At 50.4% G+C, this 16,476-nt stretch overlaps 1 protein-coding gene across 4 annotated transcripts in view; it reads left to right on the forward strand.

Annotated features, from left to right (window-relative positions):
• Positions 1 to 16,074, forward strand: part of LOC100678156 (caskin-1) — a 26,645-nt gene extending 10,571 nt beyond the window's left edge. For 3 of the 4 annotated variants that reach the window (XM_031932178.1, XM_031932176.1, XM_031932177.1), the window contains exons 2-7: positions 9,798 to 10,187; positions 10,276 to 10,599; positions 10,675 to 11,012; positions 11,083 to 11,631; positions 11,775 to 12,290; positions 12,377 to 16,074. In XM_031932178.1, coding sequence (XP_031788038.1) covers positions 9,806 to 10,187; positions 10,276 to 10,599; positions 10,675 to 11,012; positions 11,083 to 11,631; positions 11,775 to 12,290; positions 12,377 to 12,649 — 2,382 coding nt within the window. In that variant the 5' untranslated portion in view covers positions 9,798 to 9,805 and the 3' untranslated portion in view covers positions 12,650 to 16,074. Of the gene's footprint in view, positions 1 to 5,939; positions 7,207 to 9,797; positions 10,188 to 10,275; positions 10,600 to 10,674; positions 11,013 to 11,082; positions 11,632 to 11,774; positions 12,291 to 12,376 lie in introns of those variants that run through there. The other variant, XM_031932175.1, reaches the window with a different exon arrangement.
• Positions 16,075 to 16,476: the final 402 nt, after the last annotated feature.

Consider the following 16,476-nt stretch of genomic DNA (forward strand, 5'->3'; position numbering starts at 1 on the left):
TGTCGTAAAGTGAAACGCGGCAAAATACCGTGACATATATAGCGATGTTAGTACAGCTTCATATATAGCATATACGCGTCAGAGACATAAAGCATAACAGCAGCTCTAGCACGTAAGCGCGTATGTGTATACATACACACATCTTGATGATTAACTCAGTGCTTCTTCTAATTGATAACGCAGATGTCCTCTCGCAGATCAAACCTTTTGAAACAACGCCAGTAGTTATCTACACAGCGTGCATCCTTTCGCAAATGATGAATCAGTTCAGCTTTTTGACCAAACGTCCACTCATATTTATAACGAAGAAAAAGCTCGGCATCATGACCGCCATACTCTCTCTCTCTCTCTCTCTATTCGCCCCGCCCGCACCCGGTCTCTGCACTCGCTCCTATCTGCGTCCCTTTATATTTGCCCGTGCCAAGTTCTCTCTATCGATCGAGCGTCCGTTAATGCCCATTGTATCGTTTGCGCGTCGCGCCACTCTCTGTACGCAGCCATTGAATTTTTAGCGAATACTTTTGGGTGACCCTGCGGAACTCACCATTGAGCCATGAGCATAATTACTGGGCGTGCAAAATCGGCAACAGCCCCACCGATTTTCCTTTTGCCTATAGCGAATAGTCCTTTTTTGTTTTTGACTTTCCAACTGATAACTTCTTGATCGACCGCAATAGAGTTGAGACAAGTTTCAAGAATAACATAGAGCCAAAGAGTACGTACAGTCTCTCACAGCAGAAGGAGCAGCATCAGCGGCGGCGGCGGCGGCGGCGGCGGCGGCGGCGGCGGCAGCAGCAGCAGCGAAGCGATCGATCCTAATTGCGGGGCGTCGCTCGCGCCAACCCGCGCTGGCATTAGGGCGTTGACGTCGACGTCGCAACGGAGATGAAGCGCGTCTGCCGCGTGACTATGCGCGCGCTCTGTCACCATCTCTTTCCTATTCGTGCAGATTGCGATTGCATTGCCTCATAGCTATTCTTTAAGTAGATTAGTTTTTACGTACGGAGCGATGTTTCTGCAAAATTATACCTATGGCACAACATAGGGTAGGATAGCGTCGTAGCGTTCCGCTTGAAATCGAAAATAGATCACTCTCAGTGATGAAAATACGGAATAATAAGAAGCTCGAAGCGTAAGCGGCAACTAATAGATAAAGCGCTTATCGCGTCGTACGAGTGTATAGTGTTACGCAGTCCGCCTGCTGTCATTGCCGCAGCGGTGCAGAAAGGAAGGGGACAAGAGAATATTGCGATTATCATGGAAGATAACAAACAGACAAGTCCAGTTTTATTCGAAAAACGCGCGATTGCTCAATTTTTTCAAAGTCACGCCGGTCAATTTACTCGACTTTTCATTTTTGAAAGAGAGAGGGAGCTATTTTCTTCTTCTAAATAAAGCGAAAGCCGAGCAAGAGGATGGGCAACGAAAATACTGGCTGAGCGCGCGCAAGAAAAACAAACACAGCATCGCGCATAGGAAAAGAATGAAAAAAGCCGGAGACGTGTCTGGTTTAATGGGCCGCCACTGTGCGTCGCGCTGCACGCGAGCGGAAATCTTTATCATCTTCGAGGTATTTTCGAGCTCTCGCGCCGCCGCCGCCGCCGCCGCCGCCGCCGCCGCCATCGCTTCCGGCAGCTGACGATTCCGCCTCGTGCATGCGCGTGCCCGGCGAGTCGAGGCTCAAGCTAGTTGAGGGGAAAAAAGAATATGAAACTCTTTCACATCGATACGCATACCATAGCTTTACCGAAATTTTTCAAGAAATCAAGGCAAAAGAAAGGGTGACTCGATTTTTATGATATGCAGGAGATCATCGGCGGAGATTTTTCGCCGCTCGTCGGCTTGTCGGCGGAAGAAGCATGAGATGTGAAAGCGCGGAGAGCTTATTTGAGGAGCAAAAGAAAAAATTTCTCTTTGTCGTGTGCAGACTGTAGCTGAGAGGAGACGCGAGGCTCTTAGAAAGGGGGGCACACTTTGCGACATGACGGCATCTTTCGGCTTTCGGTTAATCGCTCGATATCTCAATTGTTATTCAGGATGTGCATCGGTATCAAGTCGTCGCGCAATCTATTAATCCTACATTCTTAACAGTATTCTCTACATGTATAATACATTCGCGTATACGTGTATAACGAAGCTGTTCAGCCGAGAAAGGCTGCAACGGCAGAGTCACTGCGCACAGGCCCTGATGCAGCAGCAAACGGATTGGTGGGGTTAGTCGAGATAAAGTATAAGGCACGCTCCGCTATCTCCGCGCAGACATAGGCAGCCTCGCACACATGCATACTCTACTTCCATCTTCGGAGAGTATCAGCATGCAGTCGAGGCTTTTTCCGATCACTCGGCCTTTTCTTCGAACGGCGCGTTCCCGTTTCTTGTGTTGTTACTCCTGTTCTGCTGCTGTCTCACTCTGTTTTTTCACACGCGTATCCAGGCTAGATGATTTCCAAGGAAACAGGCGCAGCTCCGGTGATGATGACCTCGCGCACTCGAACGGATCATCCGATTGTGCCTTGCTTACACCAATTTTGCCTTGCTTTTATATTTCCCGCCGACAAAATGAAGATACCAGTTGAATAATGGCCGGCAAATGCGTATATACCGCTCTAGTTAATAAACCATATAAACCAATCGCATGCATTTATAAGTAGGACAAATCTAGAACTTTGAAAAAATGGAGCAATCGATATTTTTACCTAGGAATCCAATATTCGAATAAAAATAGTAAGCCACGGTTTACCGTTTGATAAGCGTATAAAAGCATCAGGCGTTGTTTTCGTTAGGCAATGGACAATTCTGCTCGCTGATATGGCCGTTTCATTAGACAGACGCCCACTTATTGAATTTCACTGCGCGCTCCATGCCGAGTCTTCGTTTTCAACTGGCGCTTATTCAATAAATTTTTTCGCAAATCAGGTAGTACAACGGCTGAATGTCACAACTTGACCCTATTTTTCAACATTTTACGCATATTCGCTTATCTTATCGCGTTTAAAAAAAGCTACGCCACGTTTATTCGAAGAAGAAAAATGATGAAACAAGCGTAAAATATGCGATAAACTCGGCAAGGCTAGAATTGAAAGTGTGCGCGGGAAAAATGAGTATTTCCAAATCGCGCGAGGACTCGAGCTTTTTCATGCGTTTCGGCAACTTGGGCTGGTCTGAGAAGCCGAATAACATGAATGCGCGTGATTGAACCTAGAGCCGAACACGTGGCATCAATCATGCTCAAGGAATAATTAATTGTCGCAGCAGAGAGACAAACTCGTGGTGTGTGCCGCAATGTCGCATCTTATATAGTTTTCTTGAGGCCGCGTGATATAATGACCCATTTCTCAGCCATTTCTCAGTGTAGCATGTAAGCGCGCCTTCTTCTTCCCAGTCTTCTTCGCGCAGGGGTGTCTATGTTCACGCCCCTATTTCGCGTGCACTGCCTTTCTCCTCGATTCCTATTGCAATGCTACACTGCGGAGAGGCTCCTTAATGTAGGCCGGCATATATGTTGTTTCCTGCGCGTCTAATACTCGTGTATGAGCTTTGCGTGAGCTCGAGTATTTTAAATGTACGAACTGCGCTTCTGCGATCAGGTGTCAGCTCTAGACTCTGAGTGCAAAAGCCCTCTCTATTTCAATGAACTTGTGATATTTGTGAGAGGCTTGCTTGATGCGGCTAGTAGCAAAGCTCTCTGTGCACAAAAAAGAGCCGAAAAGCGTCGAGAGCAGGTATAGCTGGCGTAGCGTGTGTATAGGCGAAGCCAGCTAACCTGTGCAGTTTGCGCACATCAGGCGAGAAAAGCGTCCGCTAATAATAATAATGGGCCGATTAAGAGAGCAGCCTCCGTTATTAAGAGCCCCGCACGCGACGTAGCCAAGCCCTTGCATGCGCATTCGCATCGGTCTTTTGTCCGCACGTGCGCGCACTTTGGCCACATCCTTTTTAGGCTCTCTCCCTCTCTCTCCCTCTCTCTCCCTCCTTTTTTCCTCCCGCATGATACGTGAACCAAGGAGATGTGAAAGCGCGGCTAATATACATCGCGCACACCTATATATATATATATATATATATATATAATATGCTGATAGCACGCAACGAATTCAAACGAAACGCCAGAGTCAAGCGCGCTCTTATCGTTCAAACCTGCCTGGCCCCACGTGCTCATTCGAAGGAAAAAGGCGTATCCGACACAATGAAGCTCCGGCAGCGCGCGTTCATCAGCATAGTGAGCCATTCTCTGTATACCTGCGGTGCGTGCGCTCGCAGAATAGCGGCTGATCTTTTCCGAGAGTATGTTATAATTGTGCCGCCGCGCGCTCTCATTGCGCCGCTGCGAATTGTGCGCCTCTATGCGGAAAATTACTTTGCACTGACTACTAGAGCGCCGCTTCTAATCAGACGCGCGCGCGCGCGCGCGGGCGATCAAGTGTACTTTTAATCAGCATAAACTGCAGAATTAGCGCGTTGACTACACATTGCTCGGCTGTTTGATTTTTAACATAATTCTGTACGGGCGCAGCGCCGACGCTAACGCCGACGAGAGAGCAAGAGCGAAAAGTGTGTCAAAGACTTTCTTTCGAACAATGGCTTCTGGAAAGCGATCTTGCGAGCACAAAAGCAGCCGCCTGGCTACGACGATGATTCAACTTGGTTTTTTCAAATCTATAAGTTGTCCAATATATAGAAAAAGATAAGGCACTTTAAGTGAGTCTTTGCTTCCCGAGGTGAGCGCTTTGATGTCAATTCATTCAGATGCGCCCACCATTCCGAGAGTGACACGGGCCGTAAAATTAGTCTACTCGTACATTGTACACACTCTCTCGTGCGCGCGCGCGACTCGACACTCCACTCCCCTCTACATGTGTCTCGCATTTTCGCAAAGGCAATTTCAAGAGGAGGCTCCCGCGCACAAAGAACAAAGGATATACGTACGCGGAATGCGCCAGACGAACGTACGTAACGAAAGTGGCAAATTGACTGCAGCGACGCCGCCACCGCCGGCCGCCGGAGAGTTGAGTATGTAAGACCGAGCACAGCCGACTGCAGAGGCTCGTAAATTACGACTTTGCTTGCAGCGAGGGTTACGTTTCGAGGCAGGAAAAAAAACAAAGAATATTTCGCAGGAATCGGAACGTACTATTTCGATGGTGATATTCACGACAAAGCCAGCTGAAAAATGACTGACAGAGGCAGCAGCCTCTTCTTCGCATAGCGTCTCTGCAGGGTGCAATAAAATCGATAACGTGGCGCGCATGCACAATGTACCCCGCGTCCACGAATAAATGTTCAGCCTCGGCGTACACTGTCACTTTCACTCGCGTTTCTACGTTAATGTATGATGATGCGCGCGAGGACGCATCTCTGCACCTCCACGGGATCACGGCTTCGCGGGCGGAACAGTCGCCGAGAGGGCGAGCAGGATATATAAGGGTGTGAAACGAGATGAGGAAGAGTACGAGTGAAAAGTAGAGAGATGGTGAAAGGGTTTTCACGTCTGTACGCGTGCTTTCGGCTTAATTGAGGCGCATGTTGCCATTCACACACGCGCGCTCACACACACACACAGAGTGAATTATGACGGCTGGAACTAAGTCTACAAGGCCTCGGCGTAATCAATATTTGCAGAATAACTCTCGTTCACGCGTTCGAGTTGCGAAATCGTGAAACTCCCCCTGATATTTAACACACACGCGTGGGTGTGTGTTAGGTCCTCTGCGCGCACATCGATCGCGCGCGCTTTCCATTCGGAAAAGCGACCTGGTCGTCGTCGCGTCGTCGTCGTCCCCCTATACTCCGTCGCGTGGCAGCTCCTTTGTCCGACGTCACGTCGGCGTCGCACATTGTACACGGGGGCCCGCGCGCGTTCAAAGGGAATCCGTCTCTCGGCGTCTCTCTCTCTCTCTCTCTCGCGCGCGCGCGCGCGCGCTTCTCTCTTTTAATATTCGAATTTCCTGCGAGCTCGGCATCGATGCCCCGTGCGCGCCGCGAAGAACGTCATGTCCGCCGGCTCTACGGAATTTTGCAAATTCAACGCTGTGCAAGTATGACATCCAATTTATACTAGTGATGATTTACGAGTGGGACGCGCGCATTATGTAGTGGCGCACGACGCAAGACGTTGTGCGCTTCATCCTGCGACATATTTTACGAAATCAACGCGAGCGCGTTCCGCTTTTGGCAATTGCCGTCAGAGCATTCCTTTGCGCGCACCTATTCACGAGAGAAGTATGCATCAACGCCATTAAGAGCGGCCGAGGAAGAAAAGCTGAGTCAAAGTGTCTCGCACGGCGCAGCGAAGGCGGGCCTCACCCGCCCGTCGAAATCTTGGACTTTCTCCCGCAGTCCGGCCTATGTAGCTGCATGCGCTCACTGTACTCGCTGCTCTCGACTTGCGACGTCCGCGCGGGGGCCGGTGCTTTCGCTTACTTACACTCACATTCGGATATTGATAAATAAACCGAAGCGAAAAAAGCGCCTCCGAAGAGGGAGTTGCCGAGTGCAGGATCTCGGGCCGGGGCCCGGGCCCACGCAGCGCGCAGGCAGCCGCGGAACCCGTCCACCCACTTTCGGCCTCGGCTCGGGCCTGCGCTCGCTCGTGCCTGGGCTGCCCCACCTCGAGCGCGGCGCGCGACTCTTGCCATTTAGAACGAGGCGGCGCGACGCATAGGCAAATAAGCACATTCTCAGTCCGCGTCTTTCCTTCCTCCTCGTCGCGTCTCGGCGGACAGCCCTTGCCCGGACGGCCAGTGGCGCGAAAAGTTCGGGCCTGCAACGGACTCAGCATGGCCATCACCTGTACCGGGCCGCCGCCTCTGCCTCCGGGCAAGCGTTTCCTGCAGCGGGCCCCCGCGCGCAGACAGCTCGCCGTCGGCCCGAGCTACCGGAGCTTCCGGGACCCGAGCCTCGAAGCTTGGATGCCGGCGGCGAGTCAGCGCGAGGCCCACGAGGTCGACGACATCGACGGCTTCGATCTCAGCGGCATCAAGCTCTGCTGTGACGACCGTTTCTCCAGCAGCAGTCCCTCGCGGGCTTCCTCGTTTCACCGCGGAGGCGGCAAGCGCGCCAGCATCCGCACGGCCAACCTCTTCCGCAGCAGATCGGAGGGCCAGTTGGCGGCCGCGAAGAAGCAGCCAGGCTTGGGTGACCTCGTCGCCACGCCTCTCGATCGCTGCATCCGAGCAATTTACGGCAGCTGGCGCAACCTCCTGCAGCGTAAGTCTCTGCTGTGCGACTAACCCTCGTCGCGATTCAGCTTTTCGTTCGCTCGTCGTTGCAACACACGGAGCATTGCTTCGATTCGCTCTCTCTCTCTCTCTCTCTCTCTCTCTCTCTCTGGCGCTTTATGGGCATCTGCTGCCGAGCCTACTAAACCTCTCCGGCCAACTGGCCATTTTTCCTTTTCTCGCTGCGGCCTTACCACATTTGGGCGATGACCGCTCTCCGAGTTTTCTCGCGGTGAAAATGTAGCCGCCGCAGCAGAAAGTAGCGAGTCTTTGCTCGCGACGCGTTGCGATCGCAGCTTAGCTGTAAAAATAAGGCCGGCCGCGCGGATTTTCCAGTGATCGTACATGTTTTTGTGAATTATTCTGCTGCCGAGGACGGAGACGAATCTTGTGCAGCCTCGACAATTCCGATCCCTGGCGATGGCAGCGACACTCTGTGCTCCCTTGCCAGCGCCTCTGCGCCTCTTTTCTTCTCGATTTTCTTTTCCGTTCTGGGTAAGCGCAGCAATTTTTTAACTGCACCGGCAAGGCTTGCACGGATTGCGAATTATAATCGCCGAATCTAGGCTAGAGCAGTGCGGCAGAATAAGAAATGCGAGAGGCTCGATCGGCGCACAGAGACGGAGTAGAGGTCTATATAGACAAGGCGCGTGTACCGGTTTCACTAGCTGACGGCGAGGCATCAGCTGCAGTGAGACTGTACAATGTAGCGGCAGCAGCGGCTTGACTCGGCCGTATGCGAGTGGAGAGCGGGAGAGATGGGCCGACGCGATGTCCGTAAACGGCAGTGGAATGACCGATCGATCGGTGCGCGGCGGCGGTGGCGGCGCGGCGTGGTGGGGCGGGGGAGGGGGGGGGGGGGGCTCGCTCGCCAGTGCTGCTGCTGCTGCTGCTGGCCTATGGCTGAATCTGTCCTGTGCTCGGCGGGCTCCGGATAAGGCGTTTTTCTCCGGGAGAAGAGAGCGAGAGAGGATACCGTAACGGTGCGATGGCCTAACGACCTGCGCTGGGCCATCGCAATGGCAGATCTCCCAACCCTGCACGTGCGCATGTCTGATAACTATATTTGTTTGATCCGTGCGCAACGAAATATGCAGTATCTGGAATGCCGGGGACTGCAAGTCGAAAGTGTCTCTCTTTCTCACTCTGGCCTCGAGACGTTTGATCGAGAGCGAAACGGAGAGAATCCCCTCATAGTTTAGGCCAGTTGAGAGAGAGGCTTGTTTTCGCTCGCTCGCGCTTTAATTGAATCGCCAATGAAACCTCGCAACAGATTGTTGCTATAAGAGCTGGCACTCTCCCTCGCACCCGAGTAAATAGGGGCTTTGACATATACGTTACAGTTGCGCAAAGCGCGCCGAGGCGGCGCTGGCGCGAGCGACGAGCTCTCGATCAGCGTCTTTAGTGACTTTAGCGCTCTCTTTCCCTCGCGATTATACTTTCGTCCAAGTCCTAAGTGGTCTAAATATAAGAGTAGCGCGCGTGCGCGCGTTGCTTGAGCCGCCGAACGAGAAAAGGCCGGAATGATGATCTTTTGTCAAAAGGGCTCCCTTCTAGCTGCGGGTGTAGTTTTGTTAGAACCTAAAATTTTGGACTTGTTGATTTTCACGCTGCCATTGGAAATTGTCGCATTACAGCCTGATTTCTATCAGGGGTGCATTATATTACGTTTATCGAAAGAGAATTGAAAGAGTTCATCCAGCCCGAGAAGCTTCTTATCTGTTACGCGCGCGCGCGCGCGCTTGTGTGAACGTTCTGTCCGATGTCCGCAGGAAAACTGGGTTTCGCGCGAGCACGGGGTAATTCAACAACCTGTTGATACGCGGACGGTGTCCGGCCGGCCGCCCACGTGCGCCACCGCAGCCCCTGCATAGCCTTGTTGCACCGATTTCATCAGAAGGGGCGATTGTAGGCAAATTTCGTAACTCTTGATTATAATTAGTCCGCCTTACTCTCAGCTATATATACCAACTCATACGCACATTGTTTCCGTGTGACGACGAACCAGCTGCAGCGCGGAAGTGCAGCGTCCTTCAGGGGTCGCCAGCTATACCATTTTGGCCCCGCTGCACCCTCGAGAACTGGTTCGATTTAAATTTTAAATACGTCTATACTACCGCGGTCCTACTCCTACGTCTTCGAGAACCTGTTTCTTCCTCGCCGCGTTTCTTTCCGGTCTGCGCGCTTGATTTTCTTGCTCGACTTGTGCGCTTGCCTGTACCTATCTTGTTCTGCCTGCGAAAAAGAAGCCGCCGCGTTATAATTATATACCCTTTGCCGTGTTCCAGCCAATAATAATCATGAAAATGAAACAGCTCTTCATCGAAACCTCTGACCTGTTCTGAGGACGATCATTTCAATCAGCCAACTGATGAATTTTTGACGATTTGGCTAATTATTAAACAACTGGGCTAGAATATACCCCTCGATGAATGGGATATGAGAAATGCCCCCCCCCCTCCCCGCTCGCCCGGCCACCTCACCGTTACACATTATACGGGTTATATTTTTTACGGGTGCAGTGATAAGAGAGTTGTAAGTACATAGACGGTGTGATACATGTATGTTTTTATGTTACAGTCGGAGGTATGAGTCGGCCGTCGAAAGCAGTGACCCAGGCTAAGAAGGTAGCGCCGCCCGCGGTGCCCAATGACTTTCGCCACTCGGGCTCGTCCTTCGGCTCTGCCGGCTACGCGAGCAGCGAGGACGGCAGCTGCTTCCTGCCCGGTGGACTGCAGCCGCACGGTTCTGGCGGCGGCGTCGTCAACAGCATGAATCTGACCGGCGGCGGCCACGGACTCGGCGCTCCCGGCAGCTGTGGCCCGAACGGCGGCGGCGGCGGCGGCGGCGGCGGCGACGACGGCCCTTACGGCATGCCTGCCGGCAAGAGCCCAGGGCCCATCTTCAGCCATCCCGGCTTTTCCTTCCCGGCCATGGTCGGCAAGTATGCCCAGCACGCCGAGGATCAAGGTAATCTTTCCCGAGCTTTTGTCAGCTCGCGAGGTATCGCGCAGCTCCGCGCAAGTAGCGGTATAATGAGCACGCGAGCGATTTGCAGGAATCGACATGACGCAAAGCCCGGGCAGGGACAGTCCGGGTAGCTCGGGCTCGGGCTCGGGCTCTCGGCACTCGACGGCCTCGCTCGACTCGGGCCGCGCGTCGGGCTACCACCTGGGGCCGCGTAGCGCCGGCGCCCTGACCTCCTCGCCGCGCTGCTCCATCAGCTCGCTCGGCAGCCATCCGGACCGGCCGACCGACCTCGACCTCGTCCACGCCTGGCTCGCCGAGCTGCAGTTCGACGAGTACTTTCCGCTCTTCGCGTCGGCCGGCTACGACCTCGCCACCATCACTCGCATGACGCCGGAGGACCTCACGGCCATCGGTAAGTAGCCGCCCCCTCCGCCCTCTTCTCTCCGATCCCGACGGCAGCTCATTCCCCGTATACGGCTCTGCGCAGGCATCAAGAAGCCGAACCACAGAAAACGACTCAAGGCAGAGATCGACAACCTGAACGTGGGCGACGGTCTGCCGGAGCACGTGCCGGGCTCTCTCGAGGAGTGGCTCAGGCTGCTCAGGCTCGAGGAGTACCTCGGAGCTCTGCACCAGCAGGGCATGCGCTCGGTCGAGGACGTCACGACGCTCACCTGGGAAGACCTCGAGGACATCGGAATCGTGAGGCTGGGCCATCAGAAGAAGCTGCTGCTCGCCATCAAGCGGGTCAAGGACATCAGGGCCGGCAAGCGCATACAGCCGCTCGATCTCGCGAGACTGCCGCCGCACCCTGGCCACACCCAGGTAAGCATTCCTTGCCGTCGAGGCGCGAGTCGCCCCTTGCCGAGGATCACGATTTTTCTTCTCCCGCCAGGAGGTGGTCATCCAGCGAGGAGGCCCCGACCTGCCTTCGCCGGACGAGGACTGCTCCTCGCCGATCCTCAGGTCGTTCCAGCGGCCGAGCGACTCGCACAACACGAGCAGCCTGAGCAGCAACGGCAACGGCAACAGCAACGGCAACGGCACAGGCAACGGCACAGGCATCGGCACAGGCAACGGCAGCTCCGCCAGCAGCTGCGCCAGCAACAACAGCACGAGCTGGCGCAGCATGTACGCAGCGCTGCCCCAGAGCTGCCTCGAGTATGGCACCCTGAGCCGCGCGCCGAGCCTCATCGTCGGCGGCTCCTCGGTCGGACACTCGCGCGGAAAGTCCCTCGAGAGCCTGGAGGACGTGCCGCTGGGATACCCGCCCTCGCCCGCTCCCCAGTCCCATCATCCGCAGATTCTCGACTGGCGGCCGCGCAGCTACGACGACGGCGACCTCACGCCCACCAACGATCACGCGATCCTCATTGAGAACATCGGCGGCGGCACGCTGCCCAGGCCCCGACACTGCCTCGTTCGACCGAGACCCGTCGCCAAGGTATGCCTACGAGCCTCGCCTCAGCAGGCTCTGCTATTGCCCTACTATTAATATTGATCACGCTCTAATTCACTCGCGGACAGTTCGTTCCGCGCCTGACATCCGCGCCTTGCCGTAAATAAGAGTAGACCTTATTCCCGCAGATTCAGGCCACGCATCAGGGCTCGTACAAGTCGCTGCCGCGCGACTTCGACAACAAGTACCAGCTTACCTACGGCCACGACAGCAGTCCGAATCTGATGAAGCGCAGACCACCTTCGCCTCCGCGGCGGCAAAGCTCGCGTGACCTGAGCTCCGGATCGCCCATCACGGGAGGCAACAGCGGCAACAACGGCGCCGATGTCGTCATCGACTGTAGTGGCCCTGTGCCCACGAGCACCTGCGACGATCATCACCAGCAGCGGCTCTTGCATCACCAGCACCAGCAGCACGGTCAGTTTCATCACCTGCAGCACCTGACAACACGCTCCTCGTCACCGGCAACGCAGTGTCAGGCCTCGCAAACTCCAGTCGGCAGCTCGACGCCCGCGCAGCTCAGCCGACCGCCCTCGTCGATGTCGCGCAGCTGGGGAAGCGTCAGCGCTAACGTCGCCGAGGAGCACGAGCTCATGGCCACTCTTGCCTCGCAGCATCGGAATGGTTCCGACGCTAGTTTCAAAGTACGCGCCTGCTTTCAAAAGCTCTAGAATTCCACGAGCCGCGATCTATGCTCGTTACTAATAATAACCTTCTTTTCTACCTGCAGTCAAGCTCAAGCACTGAATCGGATTCACTGCCATTTGCCAATGAGAATGCTGGCACGATAAAGCAGCGCGCGGCGCGCGCTGCCCAGGAGTACGCCAACAGTCCCAGCCACATTATTTCGCAACAGCATCATCACTCGTCGTCGGTGTCGACGGTGAGTGTCAGCAGCGAGCCCGCCGACGTACTCAGCGACATCGGCAATATGCTGACAAATCTGACGAACGAGCTCGACGCTATGCTGGAAGAGGAGAAGCGGCAGGGCCTCAATCCATAATTCCTGATGCCCCTGCTATTGCTAGTTCTGCCGCTGCTACCGCCGCTACCATTGTTATTGTTGTTGCCATATAAGGGACACAGGACCGAGATAATACCGGTAAATTCGATGCGTTGCATGCGAAACGAGTCGATGCTACGATGCAGCACTTACAGATGCTTTCTTAACCAATGACTGACTGATTTATGCGGACCACAGCTGGTTGCACGTGAATGATCGTATTAGATGAAAAAGGTTGCATACGGAGGAGTGGATTGTAGAAAGGGATGTACGTTTGATGCTTATTTGACGTTTTCTTTGCCTCGTCTTACAATGCTCTGAAGGAGAGCAGTCTGTGCCATATTGTTCAAATGGAAAGACTATAAATGAGATTTTTGAACATAACAATCACATGCAATGAAATAAAAGTATTCAAAAGTCCACTCTTTCTAAAATCACCAAAGAATCAGAAACAGCATAGAAAAATCGGAGAAGGCGCAAAACGTGTACCCCGTAATTGACTTCCACATGCTGTGCTTTTCGACTGACTTTTTCAGAGAAAAAAGTTTCTACTAGTTACACAATGGAAAAATACTTTCAACATCTTCCGATCCTTTTTTGATTATTCTATTATTTACACACAGCTAGTCGTCAGTACATCTAGAGCCATCGATTACATAAAAACCTTTTTGCACAATCAAAAATCGGATTGTCACGGTGCTTTTTTTGGATACAGTTTACAGAAAATATAGTATATATACGCCTACGATGCTCCTATGCGATTATTCCGACCATTTTCTTTTTCTACTGAAAATGTTTTAAACCAAGGTATTACTGCAAACGCACCTTCATACAATACTAAAAACAATACATTCCAAAATGTATTTGATTTGTTCACTTCCGTCCTTTCGAGGCTAGCCTTCACAGCTTCGTTAGAACGTGTTGCTCATGTATCGAGGTTCGATTTTCCTATCCACGAAAGTTACGTAAAGAGCTTCGCCGATGTAGAATAATGCCGTACAATAGAACAACTTGTCGCGAATACTGCCTTGTACATTTGCACATCAAATTTTCTAAGAGAGGCTGCTCAACAAAAGCTAGCTTAAGCTCCCTCTCTATACTCGATATATATTACAAGTACAATTTATACAAATCAATTTTTTTATTCACTGTATGCATTTATTTGTAATGTATCATGTGTGGAGAAGGACCTTAAGGATAATGAAAGACAGAAGGCCGAATACTAATAACAGAAACAATTATATTTAGTGCAGTAAACAAACGTATTCTTAGCTGTATGAAAAAAGCAAAAGGCAGGAGTGCAGTTTTTAATACTAATTATTGAAAATATCATTATTCATTTTTAAGTAGCTATGTATTTCAAGTATATCATTTTGATAAATTTATTATCTTTCACTTTTTCCGTGGAAGATACATTTTTCACGCATTCAATGTCGGGCTATCACTGACAATTTGCGTCAGGATCTGATGAGCTACGTTATACGAGAATAAGAAATAAAAAAAGTCGATGAAGCCACTTCTCGACGTCCTGTGTGCCTCGATGTAATTGTGAAAACGAGAAGCGTTTCAGAAAACAAGAATCACTGCGTGCGTCTGCGAGAGGCAATTTAAAATTTAAGAACGCGCTAGAGAAAGGGAGAGAGAGATAATACACTACTTAAGATTAACTTGAAGACGTAGGTTAAATCGATTAAATGGAGAATGGATTCGTGCCCGACGCGTATTAGGGCTGCAAACTTGTCTTGTTAACTATTGTAGGTGTATAGTTTTATATATATATATATATATATATATATATATATATATAGTATAATATATAAAAGATACCATGGCGTGAACAGTGATTTTGGGATATGTCGGTTTTCTAAACTTTTTGAGAATCTTATAAAAGGACGAGTTATAAACTAAAAACTGCATCAAGCAAACATAGAAGCGTAAACCGTATGATCAAAACGATTTTTGTCACACGCATACACACACACACACACACATATATATATATATATATATATATATTTTAATGAGCACGATAGAAGACTGAGTCTTTCGTTTCGGTACTTTTGTAATGTACAGCATTTATTACAAGACGTGTTTGCTAAAGCGAAGCAAACACAAAGAAAACTGAATCATATGCGAGCTATGCTATAAATGATTACGTATGTTCAAAAAATATTCGATTAGTAATTTTCAAAGATTGTGGCGCATTCGTAGTGAACTTATCATCGTTTTACTTTACTGTAGATCGGGACAAGTGCTTCGTACTGATATATATAAATGACCTTTTTCACGATGCTTAGGCTCGAAGTCATTGTTTTCTACATGGTAGACAAAATATTATATATATATATATATAAATATATATTATATTAGTTATAGTTTTTGTACAAAGGCCCGTGACTGAAACGGCTTCGCTGGCAAAGGGAAGCCGCTTGAGCGCTCGTTTAAAAAGCCGCATTGTACGCCAAATCCCCTAATATTTTACTTCCATGTTGATTTTACAATACATATATCTGAGTTTGTCTTTTGGTTTCATCGGTTCACCGAGCGAACGCCGTTTCAGCGATTAATGCTACGAAATACACAGATTGAGTGAAAAATCAAATAAATCGATTTGACGCGAATGGTATTTGTTCTTTCATCAATATCATTAAGCGCATTAGAGAAAAGTATTTTTACGCGTATTTTACTCCTCTCCGCCCGCCCCCCCCCTCTACACACACACACACATTTTCTCAGAAAGTTATATTGTCTAGCTTGGTTTAACATGAGTTTACGAAGAGGAAAACACTGTGACCTTAGTTTGCTTGATTTTTAACAGTCGTTACTTTGATGGCATTATTTTATAACTATGTTTATTCCTCTTTGAATTAATGTAAATAAATGAAATTTCCATTAACATTTAATCGAGGTACTTTTAAGAATCCTTTAATTTTGTGTAGCGAGAGCAAAACAATATATGAGAATATAGACGGAGCGATTACACGCTAAAGCGGTTAAAGGCGTGAATCGCATTTTTGAAGGCTAAACAAGAAAAATTCAATATTCCGAAGCATGGTAAATGCTCGACTTGCCCACTTGCAAGACTGATAAACAAATCACGATTGTATAATATAATAAGGCACTGCCAGTGTAACGCCGACCTTTTGGATCGTGCATTTCGACGACGCTACGGTATTGCACTAATAGTGCAGTTATGAAAATCGTGTTGTAAAGCAATCAACGCGCACTTATAAAAAGTCTAATTACATCCTTCTGCATTAATTTAAAAAAAATACACCATGGACGGAGTGTATAAAATTGTTAATAGTTTAAAATGATTTTACTTCTATAATTTAAAGAGAGAATGCATCGTTTGTAACAGATATGTTATTTATTATATGAGTATAATACTAACTTTACAGCAATAAAAAAAAATAATATCAAAATGCCAAGAGGTCTTTTACTGCTTATTACCATCGCCAGTTGATCGCGGAAACGCATTGGATCGAAGAGAGTGTATGCTGCGCGGGTGAGTATGCAAAAGGATGAGTAACGAGTAGAAGCGCATTGATGGATCCAAAAGTAGTTTCCACTACCAAATGGCCCCATCCTCCCGTGTCGCCGTGGTCGGTGGAGTGTATACATATTACATATACGGTGCAGCTATCGGTGTAGAAGCTCCTTTATAACGGCCTACCTCTGAGCTCCGAGGCCTGAGCAGTGGGTGCGCAGAGTTCAGCTCGCAGTGCTATATGTATAGGCTGTATAGGCATTACGATCCGCGCTCCTTTCCTTTCTCTTCGGCTGTATGGCTGCAGTAGCGGTCGCCGGTCTCAACTCTCGGCTCG

The sequence above is a fragment of the Nasonia vitripennis genome, chromosome 5, assembly GCF_009193385.2.
Source record: "Nasonia vitripennis strain AsymCx chromosome 5, Nvit_psr_1.1, whole genome shotgun sequence".
Taxonomy (NCBI): domain Eukaryota; kingdom Metazoa; phylum Arthropoda; class Insecta; order Hymenoptera; family Pteromalidae; genus Nasonia; species Nasonia vitripennis.